This window comes from Ursus arctos, unplaced genomic scaffold, assembly GCF_023065955.2.
Source record: "Ursus arctos isolate Adak ecotype North America unplaced genomic scaffold, UrsArc2.0 scaffold_23, whole genome shotgun sequence".
Taxonomy (NCBI): Eukaryota; Metazoa; Chordata; class Mammalia; order Carnivora; family Ursidae; genus Ursus; species Ursus arctos.
In genome coordinates this window covers 20,662,417-20,679,706 of record NW_026622908.1, presented here as the reverse complement: position 1 = coordinate 20,679,706, position 17,290 = coordinate 20,662,417, and the positions used below count along the sequence as shown (strand labels likewise).

Sequence of the window (17,290 nt, the reverse complement as noted above, 5' to 3'; positions counted from 1 at the left end):
TTTGAGCTTCAGTCCCTTCTATGAAATGGAAAGGTTACTTTTTGCCTCATCAAAGAGGGAATAAATGGCTAGAACTGTCTGGACAAATGGTGCGGCTTTCTTCCCTGAACCAATATGTTGGGAATAATTTATTTCATTAACAAAATTGTAATCACTAGTTTAGTGATTATTTTAGCTTTCATGAAGTGGGACTTCACTTAACCCAGCTTCACTTAAAGAAACTGATATTGTTCAATTCTAGTGGAAGGGAAGGGTCAGAAAAATATCTGAAATTGTAAATTTTCTCACAAATTGCCCCACTCTCTGCCTGGTGCCCAGTCAGGTATTTACTCAAAAAAAGCTTGCAAATGTGCTACCCAGCAGCACGGGGTCGAACAAGGCTTGAGCAGGGTTAGGGGAGGTTATGAAGTGCCCACCTCGACAGCCGTGCGGCTTTCCTGGTTGAGTGTTTGTAACAGTCTTTACCGTCACTTCTGACTTCTCCCTCTCAGTTCTCTTTCTGTGATTTTAACCCAGTTATTCACAGTGTATCCTCAAGATTGTAGAATTGCACAATTATACTCAAGTCCCTTTTTCAGGTTTAGGATTCTTCTGTTCTGCATTTTCAGGATGTCTCCCGTGCTAAGCTAGCAGCTATAATTCCAGACCCAGTTGTAGCTCCTTCTATAGTGCCTGTTCTGAAAGATGAAGTGGATAGAAAACCAGAATACCCTAAACCAGACACTCAGCAGATGATTCCATTTCAGCCACGCCATTTAGCACGTAAGCCATGACTTTAGATCCAGTACTGAGACCTCTGTTTGTTGATTTAACCCAGAGGTGGGGGGGAGTGATGTGACCTTTCCATTGCAGGTTAATTATTAGACTCAGGGTCACTCTGACAAGTGACTTGGCTATAATCTTTGAAGCAAGTTAAGAATGTCTTTAAAAAAATACCCTCAACGATCCAGATTCCAGTGACTCGTTTGGGCAGAAATGCTGCTCGTACAAATTGCCCGTACAACTGGGCGCTCACGTCGGTGACGCTGCTTGGTGTTACTTACACTTACTAACGGGGAGTAGTCCCTCTAGATCCTATTTGAACAAGGCCCGTATGATTAAACATACTGTTGAGTTTAAACAGGGTTGCCGAACACATGGTTTATGAAGCTTAGAAATGGTCTTTGACAAAAACTGACTGAAGTCCTGCCCCTGGACTGTTTCCTTTTCTGCCTCCCAGCGGCCCTGGGGGTGAGGCGGCTCTGTCTCCTCCACTTCAGTTGGTCAAACCTGTAAAGCACTAAAAGCAACTTAAAATGTCCTGAACAAAGCAACACAGACCTAGAACGCTCTATATAAATTACTTCTGATTTTAGCTCTGTCTAGAAATTCTTCCATCCTGATTCCTCCTTCTCCTTGTGTCACAGCACCCGGCTTACACCCTGTTCCTGGGGGCGTGTTCCCAGTGCCGCCTGCAGCCGTCGTTCTAATGAAACTTCTCCCTCCTCCCATCTGCTTCCAGGTTTGTTTACTATTAGTTTCTGGATAATACTTGCTCTGGGGGTTATAATAATCGTGTGCTTTTTCTCGTCTCACGGAAAATGAAAAGTAGTGTGATTTTAACCTGTCAGATTATTGGGGATTAAAATTTTTTTGTGTCAAAATAGGGTCCTTTTGTACAAGTGGATGAACTGATGGAAATTTTCCGAAGATGCAAGATACCAAATAGTAAGTGACGAAAGCTCCACTTTAGGGCCGAACTCACTCGGTCCCGTAGGCAGGAGATTATTATTCTTTGCCCCTGAAGTTTCCAAATCCAGCTAGCCATCTTGCAGTACAGTGAAGCCTCAGGGTGATCAAACCCTCTTTGGTACAGAGAGGCTCGCTCACATTCTAACGCCACTGAGTAAAACCACAAAAGCGGATCTTTTCGTGGGAACACGCACTAGTACACGGGGCTTCTGAAAGTCATTGTAAGACCCGCTGTTGTCTTTTCCTTTAATAGTGTAGTATCACTACTGCCCTCCCCTGCCCTGCCAAATAGTAGGCTCTGAAATCAGCCACGAGGTGTCCCAAATGCGCGTGCAGAGTCTCTCCCCGGAGCGGACTCGGCAGCACCCCCCCAACAGTCCTTTCCGTGTGCTTTGCGCAGCTGTGGAGGAAGCCGTGCGGATCATCACGGGGGGCGCCCCGGAGCTGGCCGTGGAGGGGAACGGGCCGGTGGAGAGCAACGCCGTACTCACCAAGGCGGTCAAGAGGCCCAACGAGGATTCCGATGACGACGAAGAAAAGGGAGCGGTCGTCCCCCCTGTCCATGACATCTACAGAGCGCGGCAGCAGAAGCGGATTCGGTGAAGCGGGCTCCAAGCTGCCTCTGGAAGAAAACTTCTCCAGGATTCCCTTTTGCCTCTTAAGTCATATGTTTAAAAGAGACAATGCTTTGTTACAAGGTTCTTGGAAACAAAGTTGTATTGTCATTGGTGCCTCTATCATATGGTTCTTGAGAAAAAAAACCAACCTGTGTGAATTTTAGAATATGGACCAGACCTGTGCTCTAAGCAAAACTAGGTTTTCAAAAATGTGAGAACAGCACAAAATGGCAGAACCACATTTTGTTCCCTCTTCAAGGGTGTCTTGTATGTGCCGCTTGAAGATTTGTGAGTTTTCCACAGTTTTATTTTAAAAACTGGATGGCTTATGATTGTAAAGCATTTTATCACATTTTCTGAAAACAGTTCTCAGTTTGCTTATGTAGAGTCCTGCCTTATTGTTTGTTTTTATTTATGGCAGAATGTATGGAATCGGTTTTGTAGTTTAAAATTTTAAAACAATCCTTTAAAAAAAAATAAAGGGATCTCAAAAATGTCATGCCTCCTGCTGCTTCCATTCAGAATTTATTTAACATAGCTACTTACTTTATGCAGCCAATACCGTTTAAAAATAAATGCCGATACAAAGACAAGTCATCTTGTATTTACTGTATGTGCACTTACCGACTCGTCCTCTCCTGGTCTCAGTACTAACCGAAAACAGAGGGATCTAATTGTAAGAGGCAAATTAAACATTTTAGAAATCCTCAAATATGAATGTACTTCCCCCCCAATTAATCTGAGGCAGATATAGCCCCTTTCGTGTCTCTTAAAAGCAGTGTGTGGGGATTCCTCTAACCACCCGCTGTCTTGTTCCCACACATATATTTCAGAAGGTACTCGGCGCTCAGGGACACGTTCCTCGGGAGCTGTGCACAGACAGCATTAAATGGTAAGTCCCCAAATGGGGTTTCGCTCTTTGTCAGCAACATTACCTCCTCTTGACTCCTTTCTAGAAATACTACTAGACAGAAAACTAGTTGAGCCTAAGGGCTATGATTCAGAATAAAAGCTAAAAGGAAGAAAAAAAAAAAAAGGAAAAATATTACAAAGAACTCTTACATATTGGGTATGCAATTTAGAGTTTGAATTCAAAAATGATTAAAAACATTTTAAAATCGGCTTCAAATATTTCTATAAAACTCTTGCTTGTAATGGAAAAGACGTTATCTCGAATCCTTTTCTTGCATATAAGCTTATATGTAGCCAGGTAATATTTACATAATTCATAAGCATATGTCTCCCGTATTTTCCCATTAAAGGTAAAATAGCCTATAAGCAAAGTTAGCTACCTCTAATTCAGATTTTGTTATCGTCTCAAGTATCGTTTTCAAGCTGTGTATTTTTTTTTTTAATATGGTTGTCACCAAAACAATCTGAAAGGCACAAGTAGTACCAAATAGCCTCACAGGCGTTAAAACACAGAGGTACGGAATCCCTCCTGAAGCGCTGTCTTGGGGCAGTGTTTAAAGACAAATGGCTTCAAATGCCTGTAATGATCTGGAATAATGTCTGCATGAGCGACAAAACAAAGCTACATGAATGCATGAAAAATGATTTTTTTAGCATCATAATACAGAGAAAACACGCACGTGCCTAGCTTGGTGAAAAGTGCCGCTGAGCAGCCACAGGGGTATTATAATTGTTCTACTGCACTTATTTCTAAGATGTTTCCCCCCTGGATGTTATTTGATCTTTAAACACAAAAAGGATTATTTGTTAGGAGAAACCATTTTCTATTGTTCTGCTATACATATATGAATTTTTAGATTTTAACATGATTCTGAGTATTTGATCATTCCTTTTGCAGACACAGTTGATCAAGTAGCACGTTAGAAATGTGAACTTACTTTTAGAACTCTAATGTGCAGACGCTCATACAGCCAGTCCCACTTGTCCAGGAACTCACCTATGTCCATAGTGCTAGACCCAGAAATTTCCAAAAGATATCCATATTTTTCCTTTTTATAAAAGCAATGACATTTTCTAGAGAATTCTAGAACCCAGTAAGATGTAAGGACTCTAAGTCCTTCCTGAACAAAACCAGTCAAACTCTAGCCTTTAGCGCTGAATTTCAAGTAAGAGGTTTTATCTATACTGCCACACCAAGTAAAGTAAAAGGTTGTAGCTACCTAGTAAATGTTAAACTCAACAACCAAATTTGTACCATTAGGAAAGAATGAAAAAATACACTTTTGTCAGCATATTAACCTTGGTCAATAATTATGAATTTATTTGGTGATTTTATAACCCTCTATTGGCCTGTGCTTAAACCAAGAGTTCATTTACACGACAGTAAAAGCATAATTACCATGTTCATAAATTTGTTTTTTACATTTCAGTTTCCAAAGCAAACTTCATTAATGTCAGCAGTCCTCTTACCTGACGCTCAGCAAGTGAAGTTCTATTTATTATTATTTTTTTAAGTCAAGTTCTATTTAATAAAAATTTCAGAAGTCCTGACAGATCATTTATACAAAGTAACAAAACTCAGGTACCATGTTCCTGATCTAAGTAAAATCTGACATATTCAACAAAAGGGCGACCTTACCAAGCTTTGGGAATAAAAGTCAAGAAAAACAATTCGTCCATTTTCTAAATTTTCTTCCCTGAGCCCTGACCAGAGTTCTGCTTTGAGCACAACGAAGACAGCACTTCGGAAAGCAGAGGCGGCAGGAATGAAAAAGGAAGGAAGGTGCTTCTTCAATTCTAGGGTTGTTCTTAAGTCAGAAGTTACTCTTAAACCGTTCTGTGTCTAGTTCAGATGAACGTAAAGATGGTGAAGTGTGACTAGTGCCCCTAACTCCAGACACATCTGACTTCAAACCTACACCAGGCCTACAGACGAGTCCTGGTTCTCAGGTTCTGAAGGCAATAGAAACAGAAGCCCCCAGGGGACCAGGTGCAACTGAATCCTGCCCATTTAGCTTCCAGACACTTACTTTCCGGGGCTCTAGCTATTTGGCAAAAGATCAGTGAGCATTTGACGGATTAAATGAGCTTACCGAGCTTCTATGAAGGTGTTCTGAGCACTGCCAACAAAACGGTTACAGGATACAAAATCCACTATAAAGACACAACAGCAAACATCATGTGGTTCTTTATTTAGATCACGTGTTCAGTGAGATAAGTGCCTTTAAACGGGTTTCACAGCCCGTCATCTGCCGTCCTTCATTCATTCACTCATGCACTTAGTTCGAAGAACACAGAGGCGAGAGCGGGGCGGCCTCGGCGGGCTGGTGGTGGAAGCGGGGGAGGAACAAAGGCAAGGCTGCAGCTCTGGCACAGAAGAGACGACGGAAGACAGCACGAGGCCGGGACAGGAGGAACCCTTCGGTCCAGCCCGCCTTCCGTCCAGCCCGTGGAATGTGCGGACTGAAGGGAGGCTGGGCGCAGACACAGGGACACCTACGGGGACAGGGTTACATGCTCTCCTCGGTTGTTAACAAGGCGATTATAGTCCCTGCCCATGTACAGAGCATCCTAATATCAATTATCAAATTTAATCCTCACAGTGTGAGTGAGTCGTTTCCCCGTTTTACAGATGGAACTGCTGGGGCCCAAGGGACGGCTGGCCCAATATCACACAAGCAGTCGGAAGGCAACAGAGGAAAGACTCCGACCCAGACCGTCTCTAAATCAGCTTTGCGCACGGTCCTGCCGCTGTGTGCTCAAGTCACTCCAATGAGACACGGCACAGAACGTCAGGGCTGGAAAGCAGTTTAAAGACCAAGTCTTTCATTCTGCATGTGCTGGGAAGAGGTCCTGATCTGCCCCAATTAGTACATAACAGAAATGGGGTCAGAACGGGGTTTCCGGACAGCTCCCAGTCTTTCCACTCTACCACCGGCCTCAAAATGAAAAGAAATGCAAACGTTCTACGCAGAAACCACAGCACGCCAAGAGTCCCTGGGAATCAAGCAGCAAACACCTATTCCCTTTGTACCTCAGCAGGAAAGGGGGTGGCAGCGACCCCACTTTATTCCCAGGAATCGGTTTTAGAGACATGAACGTAAGCGCCTCCACAAAAGCAGGGCTGAATAACCCCTCAATCGTCAGCCAGTACGTGCACGTGACATGCCTGCTGTGTCAGACGTCGCTGTGATTTTTCCTCAGAGAGAAGAGCCCGTAGGCACCTGCCTACTGCATTTCATCAGTAAGACGCCTTGACCTGAAGTGTTCTTGTAGTCGGGCTAGACGGTCACGTAAACAGTCGCACTGTACAGCTTGCTCTAAACGTAATGAGATTTTTCAGAAAAACATCTAGGCTGAGAATCCATCCACCCCACCAAGAGCTGACAACGCGGCAGGTACTGCTCCAGGCAGTCATTCAGTCCAGACGAGCCCATCCGAGAATCGAACACTCCTGCTGTGATGGACCGAGCGCCCAAGGCACGCAGTTCCACCCACAGCAAGGTACTACGGCCCCATAAACCTAGACCTTCCTAAGAGACGCTTGTTTCCACAAACCTGTCAGATAGAAAATCATGTCAAATCCGATCAGAATGCATTCTATAGAACCACTTCAATTCTGAGGGATAATTTCTGCTCCAGACGATACATACCTTGGGGGGGGGGGGGAGTTTACAAAGAGATGCTCAACAAGCATTTCCTGAGGGACTAAATGATTTTTCCTGGCCCTTAGTGACAATCCTATGAGATTCCAGGAAGAAAACAGCTCACTTATCTTCAAAGAACAACACAATTCAATATGAATATTGTGATTCTGAGCTTTGCCTCCGTTCTTGGCTCTGCCACTTGGAGAACTCCACCAGTGGACAATGGTGGGGGGGGGGGGGCTGCAGGGGGCACGAGAGTCCGCGCGGGTCCCTGTAAAATACGCATCAAGATTTCAAATGGTACAAACTTAATTCTGTGAATTTAGCAACCCATGAGGGGCAAAAAAAAAAAAAAAAAAAAAATCTTGTAAGAAGCTAACCCCTAGAAAAGAAGGCAAAAAAGGAGAATTTGTAAGATTCAAGAAGAATGACTACAGAATGCTGACCCACCCCGTGTATTAGGGGGTAAAGCTCCTCCCCTTCATCCTTGGCGGTGCGGGACTAAACCCCAAACCCTTGGAGGCTGAGGCAGGCAAAAGGGTGGGGCGGGGGGAGGCTGGAGCCTCAGTCGGTACAGCCTGTGACTCCTGATTCCGGGGTTGTGAGTTCAAGCCCCGAGTTGGGCACGGAGCCTACTTAAAGAGTGCTCGGGCTCCTCAGCCTGGGGTGGGAGGTACCACACGACCAACCAGCAACCCTGTTGCCGGCCACAGAGCAACCTCACCTCCAGAAACAATTCTAGAAGTGACCTCGTTTGAAGACACTTATAAAACATGTGATTTTGTCCTTTAAAAGTTCTACTTATTGAACTTTTACTCCCTTCCAATGAAACCAGGGAAGATGTGTCCTTGAGTGTCAACTTTAATGATAGGACTTCTGACCACATAACACAGCACACATTTCTGACTGCAAGTAGAAAACACCATGAGAAGAGAGTTTGTAGCATGTATCTGGAGGAATCACAACGCCCCCAACATAACCGTACCCTCTTCTGAAGCTTGGGACCACTCGACAGTCTACAGAACGAGTGTTCCTCTGGGGGCGGCCACCTCGCCGGCCCCCCGCCCCACCGCACCCCTCAGCGCTGTAAGGGACCCCTTGCATTACTTTGCCTGGTGCTGTTCCCGCACTTGGAGTTCACTCCCAGCTGCACGGCTCCGCTTCTAATACACTGTCCCTGTCTAAAACACACGCACACACACGCACACATGCACGCACACCTTTTACTTTTTTCTTTTCTTTTGTTTTTTTTTAACAGAGTGGGTCATCTGTGAGACCCCAGCTACCCTTTCAGCCACAGGATATGTCAGGAATTCCAGTCACTGAAGTTCCTCAAAAAATACTGCTCCAAAACCAGGCATTTTCTATGACTTCCTTATCCAAGAAATCAGTGAGCTTACACTATACTGTTTTATCTGAAAACACTTAAATCTATTTCCGAAATTCAAATCCAATCAATACATCTGTGTATTGTATCAGTGAATTTTTCAGTAAAAACTCCAGACATCTGTCTTTTAAATTACACCAACATATATACTGTTTAAAAAAATATTTCCTCCTTAACTTTCAAAGCTTAAAAGTCAAAGAATTTCCTTTCTCTAGATCCCAAAAGTCATACCTGCTATCATCCAGGCTCACAAATAATTCTGTATAAAAGAATAAGCTTTTTAAAATCAATAAGCTCCCCTCTAGAACAAAAGGGCTCCGGGGCTCTGGCTGGGCCCGGGGAGGAGAAAGCAATCACGGGGGTGGGGGGGACGGTAAGACTAGGTATAGCCCTTCTACACACAACAGCCGGAGGCAAGAGGGAGGGTCGCTGCCAGGGAGGGGCAGGAGTCTCAACACGGTCGTGGCGTGGTCTCTCATCCTGGGGTGGCTGGCAGATCCTCTTGTGTGTCTGAAAGAAAAACTACCCAGATGGCGGAGGAGAGGCCCCAGCCCCCTGGGAAAGACAAGGCAGCTATAATCGGGACAAGGTCGGGTGGAGACACACGGCAGTCAGCCGTTTCAAAGCGGAGTGCTACCTCAAACTTAAGAGAACAAGAAGCTTCTCGATTTGTAAACTTGCACTCATAAATACAAACCTTCAAAATAGAATTCAGTGCCTTTTTCAACAACTCTTTTCAACAGTGATACACAATATTCTTCCTTTTGGAATCAGGGCTGTTACAGAGAAATGTACTACAGAGCCGTTTTCCAAAGCAACACTAGAGTTGAGAATAGGTGTTCTGCGTCAGAGGCTAATACTGCTGCGGCCGCAGAACGCATGCGTGTTAGGACCGGACGAGGATCTTACTGAGGATGGCGTCGTAGTAGGGACTGAAGACCATCTTGTTATAGTTGACCAGGCGGACAAATTTAATAGCCACTTCCTCCAGCTCTTTCTGAACCGGACCCAATCCCCCAGGTACCGTGGGCAATGGCTTCTGATGACCTGAGGCAAGGTAGCTTTCTAAGAAGATCAGGATTCGGGAATCTGTGATAGAAAAGAAAGCAGCTGGTTGTCTCTTACTCAGGGTGACTTTGCACACGTCTGATTATGCTTCACTGCTTAGCTCACACACGCCTTTTCCGGGAAAGTCTTCCCTGCCCAGCCCCTAGACCGCACTGTGCACTTCGAACATTCAGCCCGTTTGGAACATTTCCTCTCCCGCTCTAGATGGTTCGTTTCTTGAGGGTAGAAGCACACTCGTTCGTCATTCCCCCCCAGCACTCAGCACATGGCCTGGCAGGAGACGCGGCCCCAGGAGAAGCTCAAAATACATTTGGAAAGGGAGAATAAATGCATGAATCAATAAAAGGAGACTCAAGTGTTAGCAGGTTCTGCTCCCTGAGGAGAAAGACACACTGAGACCACCATGAGCCGTGCTGAAGGGCACACGGAAAGTGGGGCGGGCGCGGGGAGGGGGAGATAAAGCAGGAATTATAAATTCAAAACCGAAAAAAGAAAAACAAAGATTCCAGCATTGTGGGTCTGTGAGCTTCTCCCACCAAGCCCACATGTAAGAACGCCCCCAGTGGAAGGTCACGGAGCTGTGGGCATCTGCAAACTTGTGCTACTCTGAGGAATAATTCAGGTTGATTTTTTTTTTAAGATTTTATTTGTCAGAGAGAGAAAGAGAGCACGAGAGAGCATGAGCACAAGCAGGGGGAACGGCTCGCAGAGGGAGAAGCAGGCTCCCCGCCAGCAACGAGCCCAACATGGGACTCGACCCCAGGACCCTGGATCATGACCTGAGCCGAAGGCAGACGCTTAACTGACTGAGCCACCCAGGCGCCCCTCAGTTGATGCTTTTAAGCCGTTCCTCTCTATGCTGCTTTTGCGCTGTCCTCACCAACCAAAAGAGCGTGCAAGGCACACTTCTTGCGGATTTTCCTACAGAAGCAATAGGGGCATTTATATTCACCCGGTTCTTTCAAACTGCATGCCCACCGCCTGCCCTGTGGGACCCTCTCAGGTCCGAATGACCTATACCCTTCGGACCCCAATACACAGTGACAAAGCAACTGCTGACCAGATGGGTCCCGTCACCCCCGTTCCCAAGTTAGTTTGGTTTTCTATGGTTCTCACAGCTGGAAGCCTCACACAGAACTGGAGATCCTCAGGTCATTCCTACCCCAGAGCTGGTCTTTATCCCCAGGTCTGTAACCAGCTGTTACTCAACACCCAACACGGCAGGACACGGACCCGCTTGCTAGCCGGGGTCTATTCACTGCACTTTCCTGAATCTCTACCAAAGTCACTAATATTAGTCTTGATGGTCCTTCTACCTGCAAGAGGCTCCCCCTGAGTGACCCACAGATGACATTGTGACCGATGCGGGCTGGGGTGAAGTAATTTTTAAAAAACTGTTGATCCCTGTAACTTTTTCCATAAAATATTAGTTAAGGATAAAAAGGAAGTCAGAGTATTAGAAGCAGGCTCGAGTCACTGGTTCAGCCTCTACTCCCACCTGAAATCGGATAACCACAGATCACTCAGCTTTTGCTTGAGCCTGCTAACTATTCATTATTTATATGTTGAACACCTACTTACTTTCATAAAAAAGCTAAAGAATGACTCCAGAATTAAATTACACTAAAGAGAAATAGGAGTTTTTAAAATTAGATGAAAACAATGTTTTAAAGATTTATTTGAGGGGCGCCTGGGTGGCACAGCGGTTAAGCGTCTGCCTTCGGCTCAGGGCGTGATCCCGGCGTTATGGGATCGAGCCCCACATCAGGCTCCTCCGCTATGAGCCTGCTTCTTCCTCTCCCACTCCCCCTGCTTGTGTTCCCTCTCTCGCTGGCTGTCTCTGTCAAATAAATAAATAAAATCTTAAAAAATAAATAAATAAAGATTTGAGAGAGAATGAGTGAGCAAGTACAAATTGGCAGAGAGGCAGAGGGAGAGGAGACAGAATCTCAAGCAGACTTCCCGCTGAGTGTGGAGCCCAACTCAGGGCTCAATCCCACAACCCTGAGCTCATGACCTGAGCCAAAATCAAGAGTCTGACGCTTAACCGACTGAGCCACCCAGGCGCCCCTAGATAAAAATAAAATCTTTAAGAAAATTTTTCAAGTGATCGCTACACCCAACGTGGGGCTTGAACTCACAAGGCCAAGATCAAGAGTCACGTGCTCTGAGCCAGCCAGGTGCCCCAAAATTAGATGAACACAAGGTATTTCTCGATCAACCAGCAAACAGAATGTTCCGTATGCGATGGGTGGGATGAGGAAGAGTAACGGCTAGCACAATCTTAATGACAGCTCCTCTCTAGTGAGTACGTGCAATGGGCTGCCGATACTCTGAGAAGCAGTTCACGGACCTCACGCGGGGCGGTCTTCCCAGCAACTGTGTAGGGTTGTCAGTATTATCCCTTTTAGAGATGAGGAACCTCGAGCGTCCGGTCACCTGCTCAAGCCACACAGCAGGTGCTTGTGAAGAAAACCCCGGCTCCTCCCTCCCTCACACTGCACATCCCAAACACGCCAGCACCAGATGTGGGCGAGGGCAGGGGCTCCCCACCCCACGCGCTTCTCTGCGACATCGGCGGGGTGACCTACTATCGTACTCCATTCTGACACTACCTGGAGGGAGTGTCACATCCCACAGGCCAGGGGCTCAGCCCCACGAGGCTGCCCCTCCACCCCCATTTCAGAAGCCAACTGCAAGTAGTAGGGCCCCAGGACACCCACAGCTACAAACTGGAGGGTCCCATGACCTCCTCTCCTTCGGATTTTGATTGGCTAGAACAGCTCACAGAACTCAGGGAAACACGTATGTTTACTAGCTTATCACATAATAAAGGATTTGGATACAGATGAAAACCAGAACAGGAGACACAAAGCGTGAGGTCTGGGAGAGTCCTGAGGGCAGGAGCTTCTGCGGAGTTGGGGTACCCACTCTCCCATTACACGGGTAACCCAGAAGCTCCCCGAACCCTGTACTTCCGGGATATTTACTGTGGCTTCATCATAGCCATTTCCAGCCCCTCTCTCCTTTCTTGGAGAATGGGGGGGTGGGGGTGCTGAAAATTCCAGGCTTCTAATCATGGCTTGGTCTTTCAGAGCCCATCCAGAGTCACCTCATTAGAACAAAAGACACTCTTATCACCCAGGAAATTCCGAAGGATTTAAGAGTTCTGTGTCAGGATCCAGGTCAAAGATCAATCTTAGAACAAAAGATGCTCTTAGCGCTCTTATCACTTAGGAAATTACATGAATTTTAGGAGCTCGGTGCTAGGAACCCGGGCAGAGACCAATTCCTATATTTTCTATGACCTCACAGCGCTGGAGGAGGGTTCTGAACAAAGCCTGTGATTCCAAAGTCAGAGCCCTGAGAACAATGACGGCTGCCCGGTCGCCTGCCCAGAACTTCGGGTCGTCCTCACGGTCTGGTGGTGATTACTCACTCTCTCCTCACTCATCAGCCCTCATAACCAATCAAAACCTTCCAGATTTCTTCAGAGGCGCTGGTCTGCCAGCCCCGCCAAGGGCACATCCCTGCTGTCCGTCTTCCCCACAAACGTACCCATGATCCTGCGGATGGGGTCGTCGGGACTGGCCACAGCCTGGATCTGGCCCTTGAGCACGGCCTCCTTTTCCGTGGTGAAGGGGGTGAGCCCACACAGGGCAAGGCAGCTGCTCACCTCCAGGCAGACCTTCTCCCCGATGGTAGTCAGGGCGTCCTTCAGATGGAAGGAGCTTGGGTACAGAAAGGAAAGAAGGCAGAGAGGAAAGAGCCCGTAAGTCAAGTGCACATCCACCCAGCTCAAGCCAAGCAGGAGCCCAGGCCCCCGATAAAAGTCACGATCTGAGTCAGTTCACAGACCGATATGTTCAAAGACAAAATCTAGGACTCTCTTCCCTGCCCCCAACCTTTCAGGCTGCGGGCACCTGACTCAGGAGTCTCACTCTACTAGAAAGGACACTGGGAAGGGGAGGGCTCAGACTATACCAGCGCTAACAACCCAAAACCCAACTTCTTGCAGCATCTGTGTGCTGAAATGAGCCTGAAATTGGCTTACGAGTATCTTGAATCCCACTGGAGTAGTAGGCAAGGACCCAGAATCAGGGAGCTGTGGGGCAGGCGTGCAAGAGAAACTTTTCATTGGATACCCTTCTGTCCCTTCTGATTTATGAAACATGGGAATGTATTAACTACTATAAAAGAATAAATAACACTGAAATCCCAAAGTTAAGAAAATTCGCACCTTGATTTTCCAGAGCCCTCAGGCTCTCCTGGAGTGTCTGTGGGAGCCCTCCTGCTGGTGGGTTTCCTAGAAGGCCTTTGTTCTGGGCCTAAACCCTCTGTACAGCAGAAGTCACGGGAGCAAATGTGTGCGCCCGGGGACTCACTGCTGGTCCCAGCTCTGTGCCAACCCGAGAGCCAGAGTGGGTCCCCAGCACCAGACAGGGCCCTGCATCGGTAGCTTTAAGCAGTAGACAACCAGGTCTGCTTACCAGGGACCTCGGTGACAGCCCAGGGCTTTCTCTGCGCAAGGGCATCAGCTCAGCAAACCCCTCGCGGCCTAGCCCAGCAAGTGCACACGGCCCTCACCACCCCCGGCTCGGGCACACTTAAAATGCCTCCGTCTTGTAAGGATGGGAAATGTCTGGGGTCCTTCTCCTCAAGGAATCCTCTGAACTGGGCCTTGTCAGGTAGTGTTTCCTCCTCAAAGCATCCTGTACGCTTCGAACCCAAGAACCCGACCGGAGCCGCTGCCCCGCACAGGTGTGGCTTCGCGCTGCTCGATGAACTGACCCATTTAGACGCAGCACACGACGGCCGCGGGGAACGGGCAAAGGGCGGAAGACGAGCTCGGGCCCCGTGACGGCCCGGTGACTCGGGGGGACGCCGCCCGCGTCTTGGAGGACCTCTCCCCAGGGCTGTGCTGCCCGCACTGTTAGGACGTTGTGAGAGCAATTCAGTGGGCAGCAACCAGTATCTTTTTTTTCCTAATGTTATAAGAATGTGTACTAAGCATAGTTCGGGTTAAGTTTCACTTTGTGACGTTTTTATTTCAGTTACATGTGTGCTTAAGTGTGTCCTAGGCCACAGCGGAATTTCTTCCTCTGGGTCTGGGTCCTGAGCGTGTGAAAGCCACGCTCCTAGAGCCTTGCGGACCCTAGAAGCGACCCTAACGCCGTTCGTATGAACCCCAATCCGTTCTGCTGGGGTGAAAAAAACCAGAGAGCAAGCTTCCTCTCAGCTCCTAGAGAGCGGCCCCAGGGTCTCCCCCACCGGGAGACCCCACCGCAGTCTGCCTCCGCCACCCGCCGCCTCCCACCCGTCCCACAGGAGCCACTTACGGCAGATGCGTGTCTGTCAGCAGAATCTTCACGATCATCTTGAGTTTCTCAGCAAAGTCGGCCTGGCTGGAAATTCCTGGGGCTGCCATGCTGAACGTGACCAGCAGCACGGCTCCCAGGATGGTGAGCTGCTCCAGCTGGAGCTGGAGCTCCTGGAAGCGAGCCTGGTCCATCAGAACGGTCTGTAACAGATGCGACAGAAGTCATCCCTGAGCGGGAGATGCGCTGGCCAGCAGGGGGCACACGCGCCTCCACAGGTCCCCTCAGAACGTCCTAGCCATGAATCGGCCCTCCCCTCAGGCCCCCTCTCCTTAGGGAGGCCCCAGAGCACACTAAGAACGGCACGGAAGCGCAGGACGACCTCAGGCAAATGCCTTCAGCCGAGCTCTGCGCAAAACGGGGATCCCGGCTCACGGCCGTCCTACAGGCGGAAGGCCATGGATCTAAAGTGGGCCGGCAGAGCCGGCGCCCCAGAGCTGGGAGTTCTCTCGTGAGACAGGAAAGAGTAAGGAGATGGGGAGCTAGAGGACCAACTCATGCCAGTTTGTCCGGGGCGTCCTGGCTTTAAAACGGGAACTCCCAAGTCCTGTGAACGCCTCCCTCCCCAGGTCCAGGGCAAACCAGGCAGCCAGTGACCCCAGCCAGAGCCCTGGAGGGAAGGAGGGGAGAAGCTGCTTGAAGGGAGAGCCTGCGTGACTGTGATTCACCCTGGCACCCCCTCACTAACTAGCACAAAGAGGCGCTCAAGAATCAGCAAGTGAATAAGGAAACTGAAAAACAAACGGTAAGTAGAAAAAGGAGGAATGACAGGAAACAATCCAAAGCCGCCCAGAAAGCGGTGAGTGAATTTCCACGCCTGCATCCCCCATGCTAGACACCCGTGCGTCTCCCAGGCCAAAGTGCCCCGCGTGGGATGAGGGCAAGAACACTGGAAAGGCTGACGAGATACGCCTCCCAATGGGAGTTTCTACAGGTGAGCCAAATACATGTTAAGGACCAGTCTTGCTAGAAAAGTCTGACACAGCAGATCAAGACGCTAACAATTTAGGGTCTTAGCCTTGAATTCTTCTCAAGGAGCAAAAACTATCTCTGAAGATTCAGGATCCTCTGTTGTTAAACAGAGATGCTTCCAGACTCAGCCTCCCCCTTGACTTGGTTACACAGCAGCACCCCGGCTTTGTGCGGGACTTGGGTTTAGGATACAAAAGATCTCCAACGGTCAACCCCGAGGGTAGACATCTGTCCAACGGAAGACACCGCACGGCGGTATTTTAAAAGAAATGTCGGGCTGCAAACTGCCCTCTGGAGAGATTATGCTACTATTCGGAAAGGAGCCTCCCCGGCCCCCCCCCTTAATACAACACCCTCTTTAGAGCCTCCTCTGGCACGAAACAGGGAACTCAGAGGCAAGAGTGAAGCCTTAGGCTTACAGCATCTTGAAAGGAAAAATAAGGAACTTAGAGGAGAAAGATTTAGAGAAGTAGCAGGCTCTGAGGCTAGAGATAAAAAGCCTGAGTGCCCTCAAAAACGAGTCTACACGCCAAACCCGCAGGTTACAGACAAAATGGGGGAAATCCTTTGTCTTCTTAAAGGACCACTGCAGTTAGAAGTACTTGTTGCGAAAAACTTTTATGTTGTTGGGTTTTTTCTATGCTCCACATGGAATGGGAAGCAATATTTTTTAGGTGATACTGAAAAGCAGCATCACCGTTATGGTTTTAACGAAGTTGTATAAAAACAGGAGAGCGGCTCAGCAGCACACACGGGAAGGCCCATCCACTGCTGGGGGAGGGAAAGGGATTCGGCTGTTCCGGGAAGACAGCCTGGCAGCTCCTCCAAGCAGGAAACTTCGAGTCACCGCGTGACCCAGCAACTCTCAGCCCAGGTATTTACCCAAAAGAACCGCAAACATGTGCCCCCACCAAAACCTGCAAACGTTCAGAGCAGCACAATTCACAACAGCCAAAATGTGGAAACAACCCAAATGTCTGTCAACTGATGAATGACTCAACAAAACGTGGGACAGACCCTGGAATATCGCTCAGCCTTAAAAAGAAAATCCTGACACACACAACATGGAGGAACCTTGAAGACAATCCACTGAGTGAAATGAGCCAGACACAAGAGGACAAATACTGTAGGGTTCCATTCACATGAGGCCCCCAGAGCACTCAGATCCAGGGACACAAAGTAGAATGGTGGTTGCCAAGGGGCAGGGAGGAGCGAGGCATGAGGTGTGTTTAAAGGTGTTGAAGGAGTTTGAATTTGTGAAGATGGAAAAGTTCTGGAGAAGGATGGTGATGACGGTGGCCCAACCATGAAAACGTCCTTAATGCCCTGAACTACACACATAGAGATGGTGAATTTCGGGGCGCCTGGCTGGCTCAGTTGGTGGAGTATGCGACTCCTGATCCGGGGCTTGTGCGTACAGACCCACGCTGGGTGTAGTGCCTACTTAAAAAATTTAAAAGATGGTAAATTTTGTATTATGCATATTCGAGAGTAAAAAAATACAACTTAAAAAAAAATGAGTACTGGGGCACCTTGGTGGCTCAGTCGATGAAGCATCTGCCTTCAGTTCAGGTCATG

The 17,290-nt window shown here is 48.1% G+C and overlaps 2 protein-coding genes across 6 annotated transcripts in view; one reads left to right on the top strand and one right to left on the bottom strand.

The window, feature by feature from the left end:
- The window catches only part of CSTF3 (cleavage stimulation factor subunit 3), a 66,960-nt gene extending 64,118 nt beyond the window's left edge, over positions 1-2,842 (top strand). For both annotated transcript variants that reach the window (XM_026512156.4, XM_048213660.1), the window contains exons 18-21: positions 609-762; positions 1,407-1,501; positions 1,647-1,707; positions 2,132-2,842. In XM_026512156.4, the coding sequence (XP_026367941.1) occupies positions 609-762; positions 1,407-1,501; positions 1,647-1,707; positions 2,132-2,334 (513 nt within the window). In that variant the 3' untranslated portion in view covers positions 2,335-2,842. The remainder of the gene's footprint in view (positions 1-608; positions 763-1,406; positions 1,502-1,646; positions 1,708-2,131) is intronic.
- A 1,712-nt stretch (positions 2,843-4,554) lies between these two features.
- The window catches only part of TCP11L1 (t-complex 11 like 1), a 36,864-nt gene continuing 24,128 nt past the window's right edge, over positions 4,555-17,290 (bottom strand). For all 4 annotated transcript variants that reach the window (XM_026512157.4, XM_057317050.1, XM_026512159.4 and 1 more), the window contains 3 exons: positions 14,702-14,883; positions 12,921-13,093; positions 4,555-9,383 (listed from right to left, as the gene is read on the bottom strand). In XM_026512157.4, the coding sequence (XP_026367942.2) occupies positions 9,181-9,383; positions 12,921-13,093; positions 14,702-14,883 (558 nt within the window). In that variant the 3' untranslated portion in view covers positions 4,555-9,180. The remainder of the gene's footprint in view (positions 9,384-12,920; positions 13,094-14,701; positions 14,884-17,290) is intronic.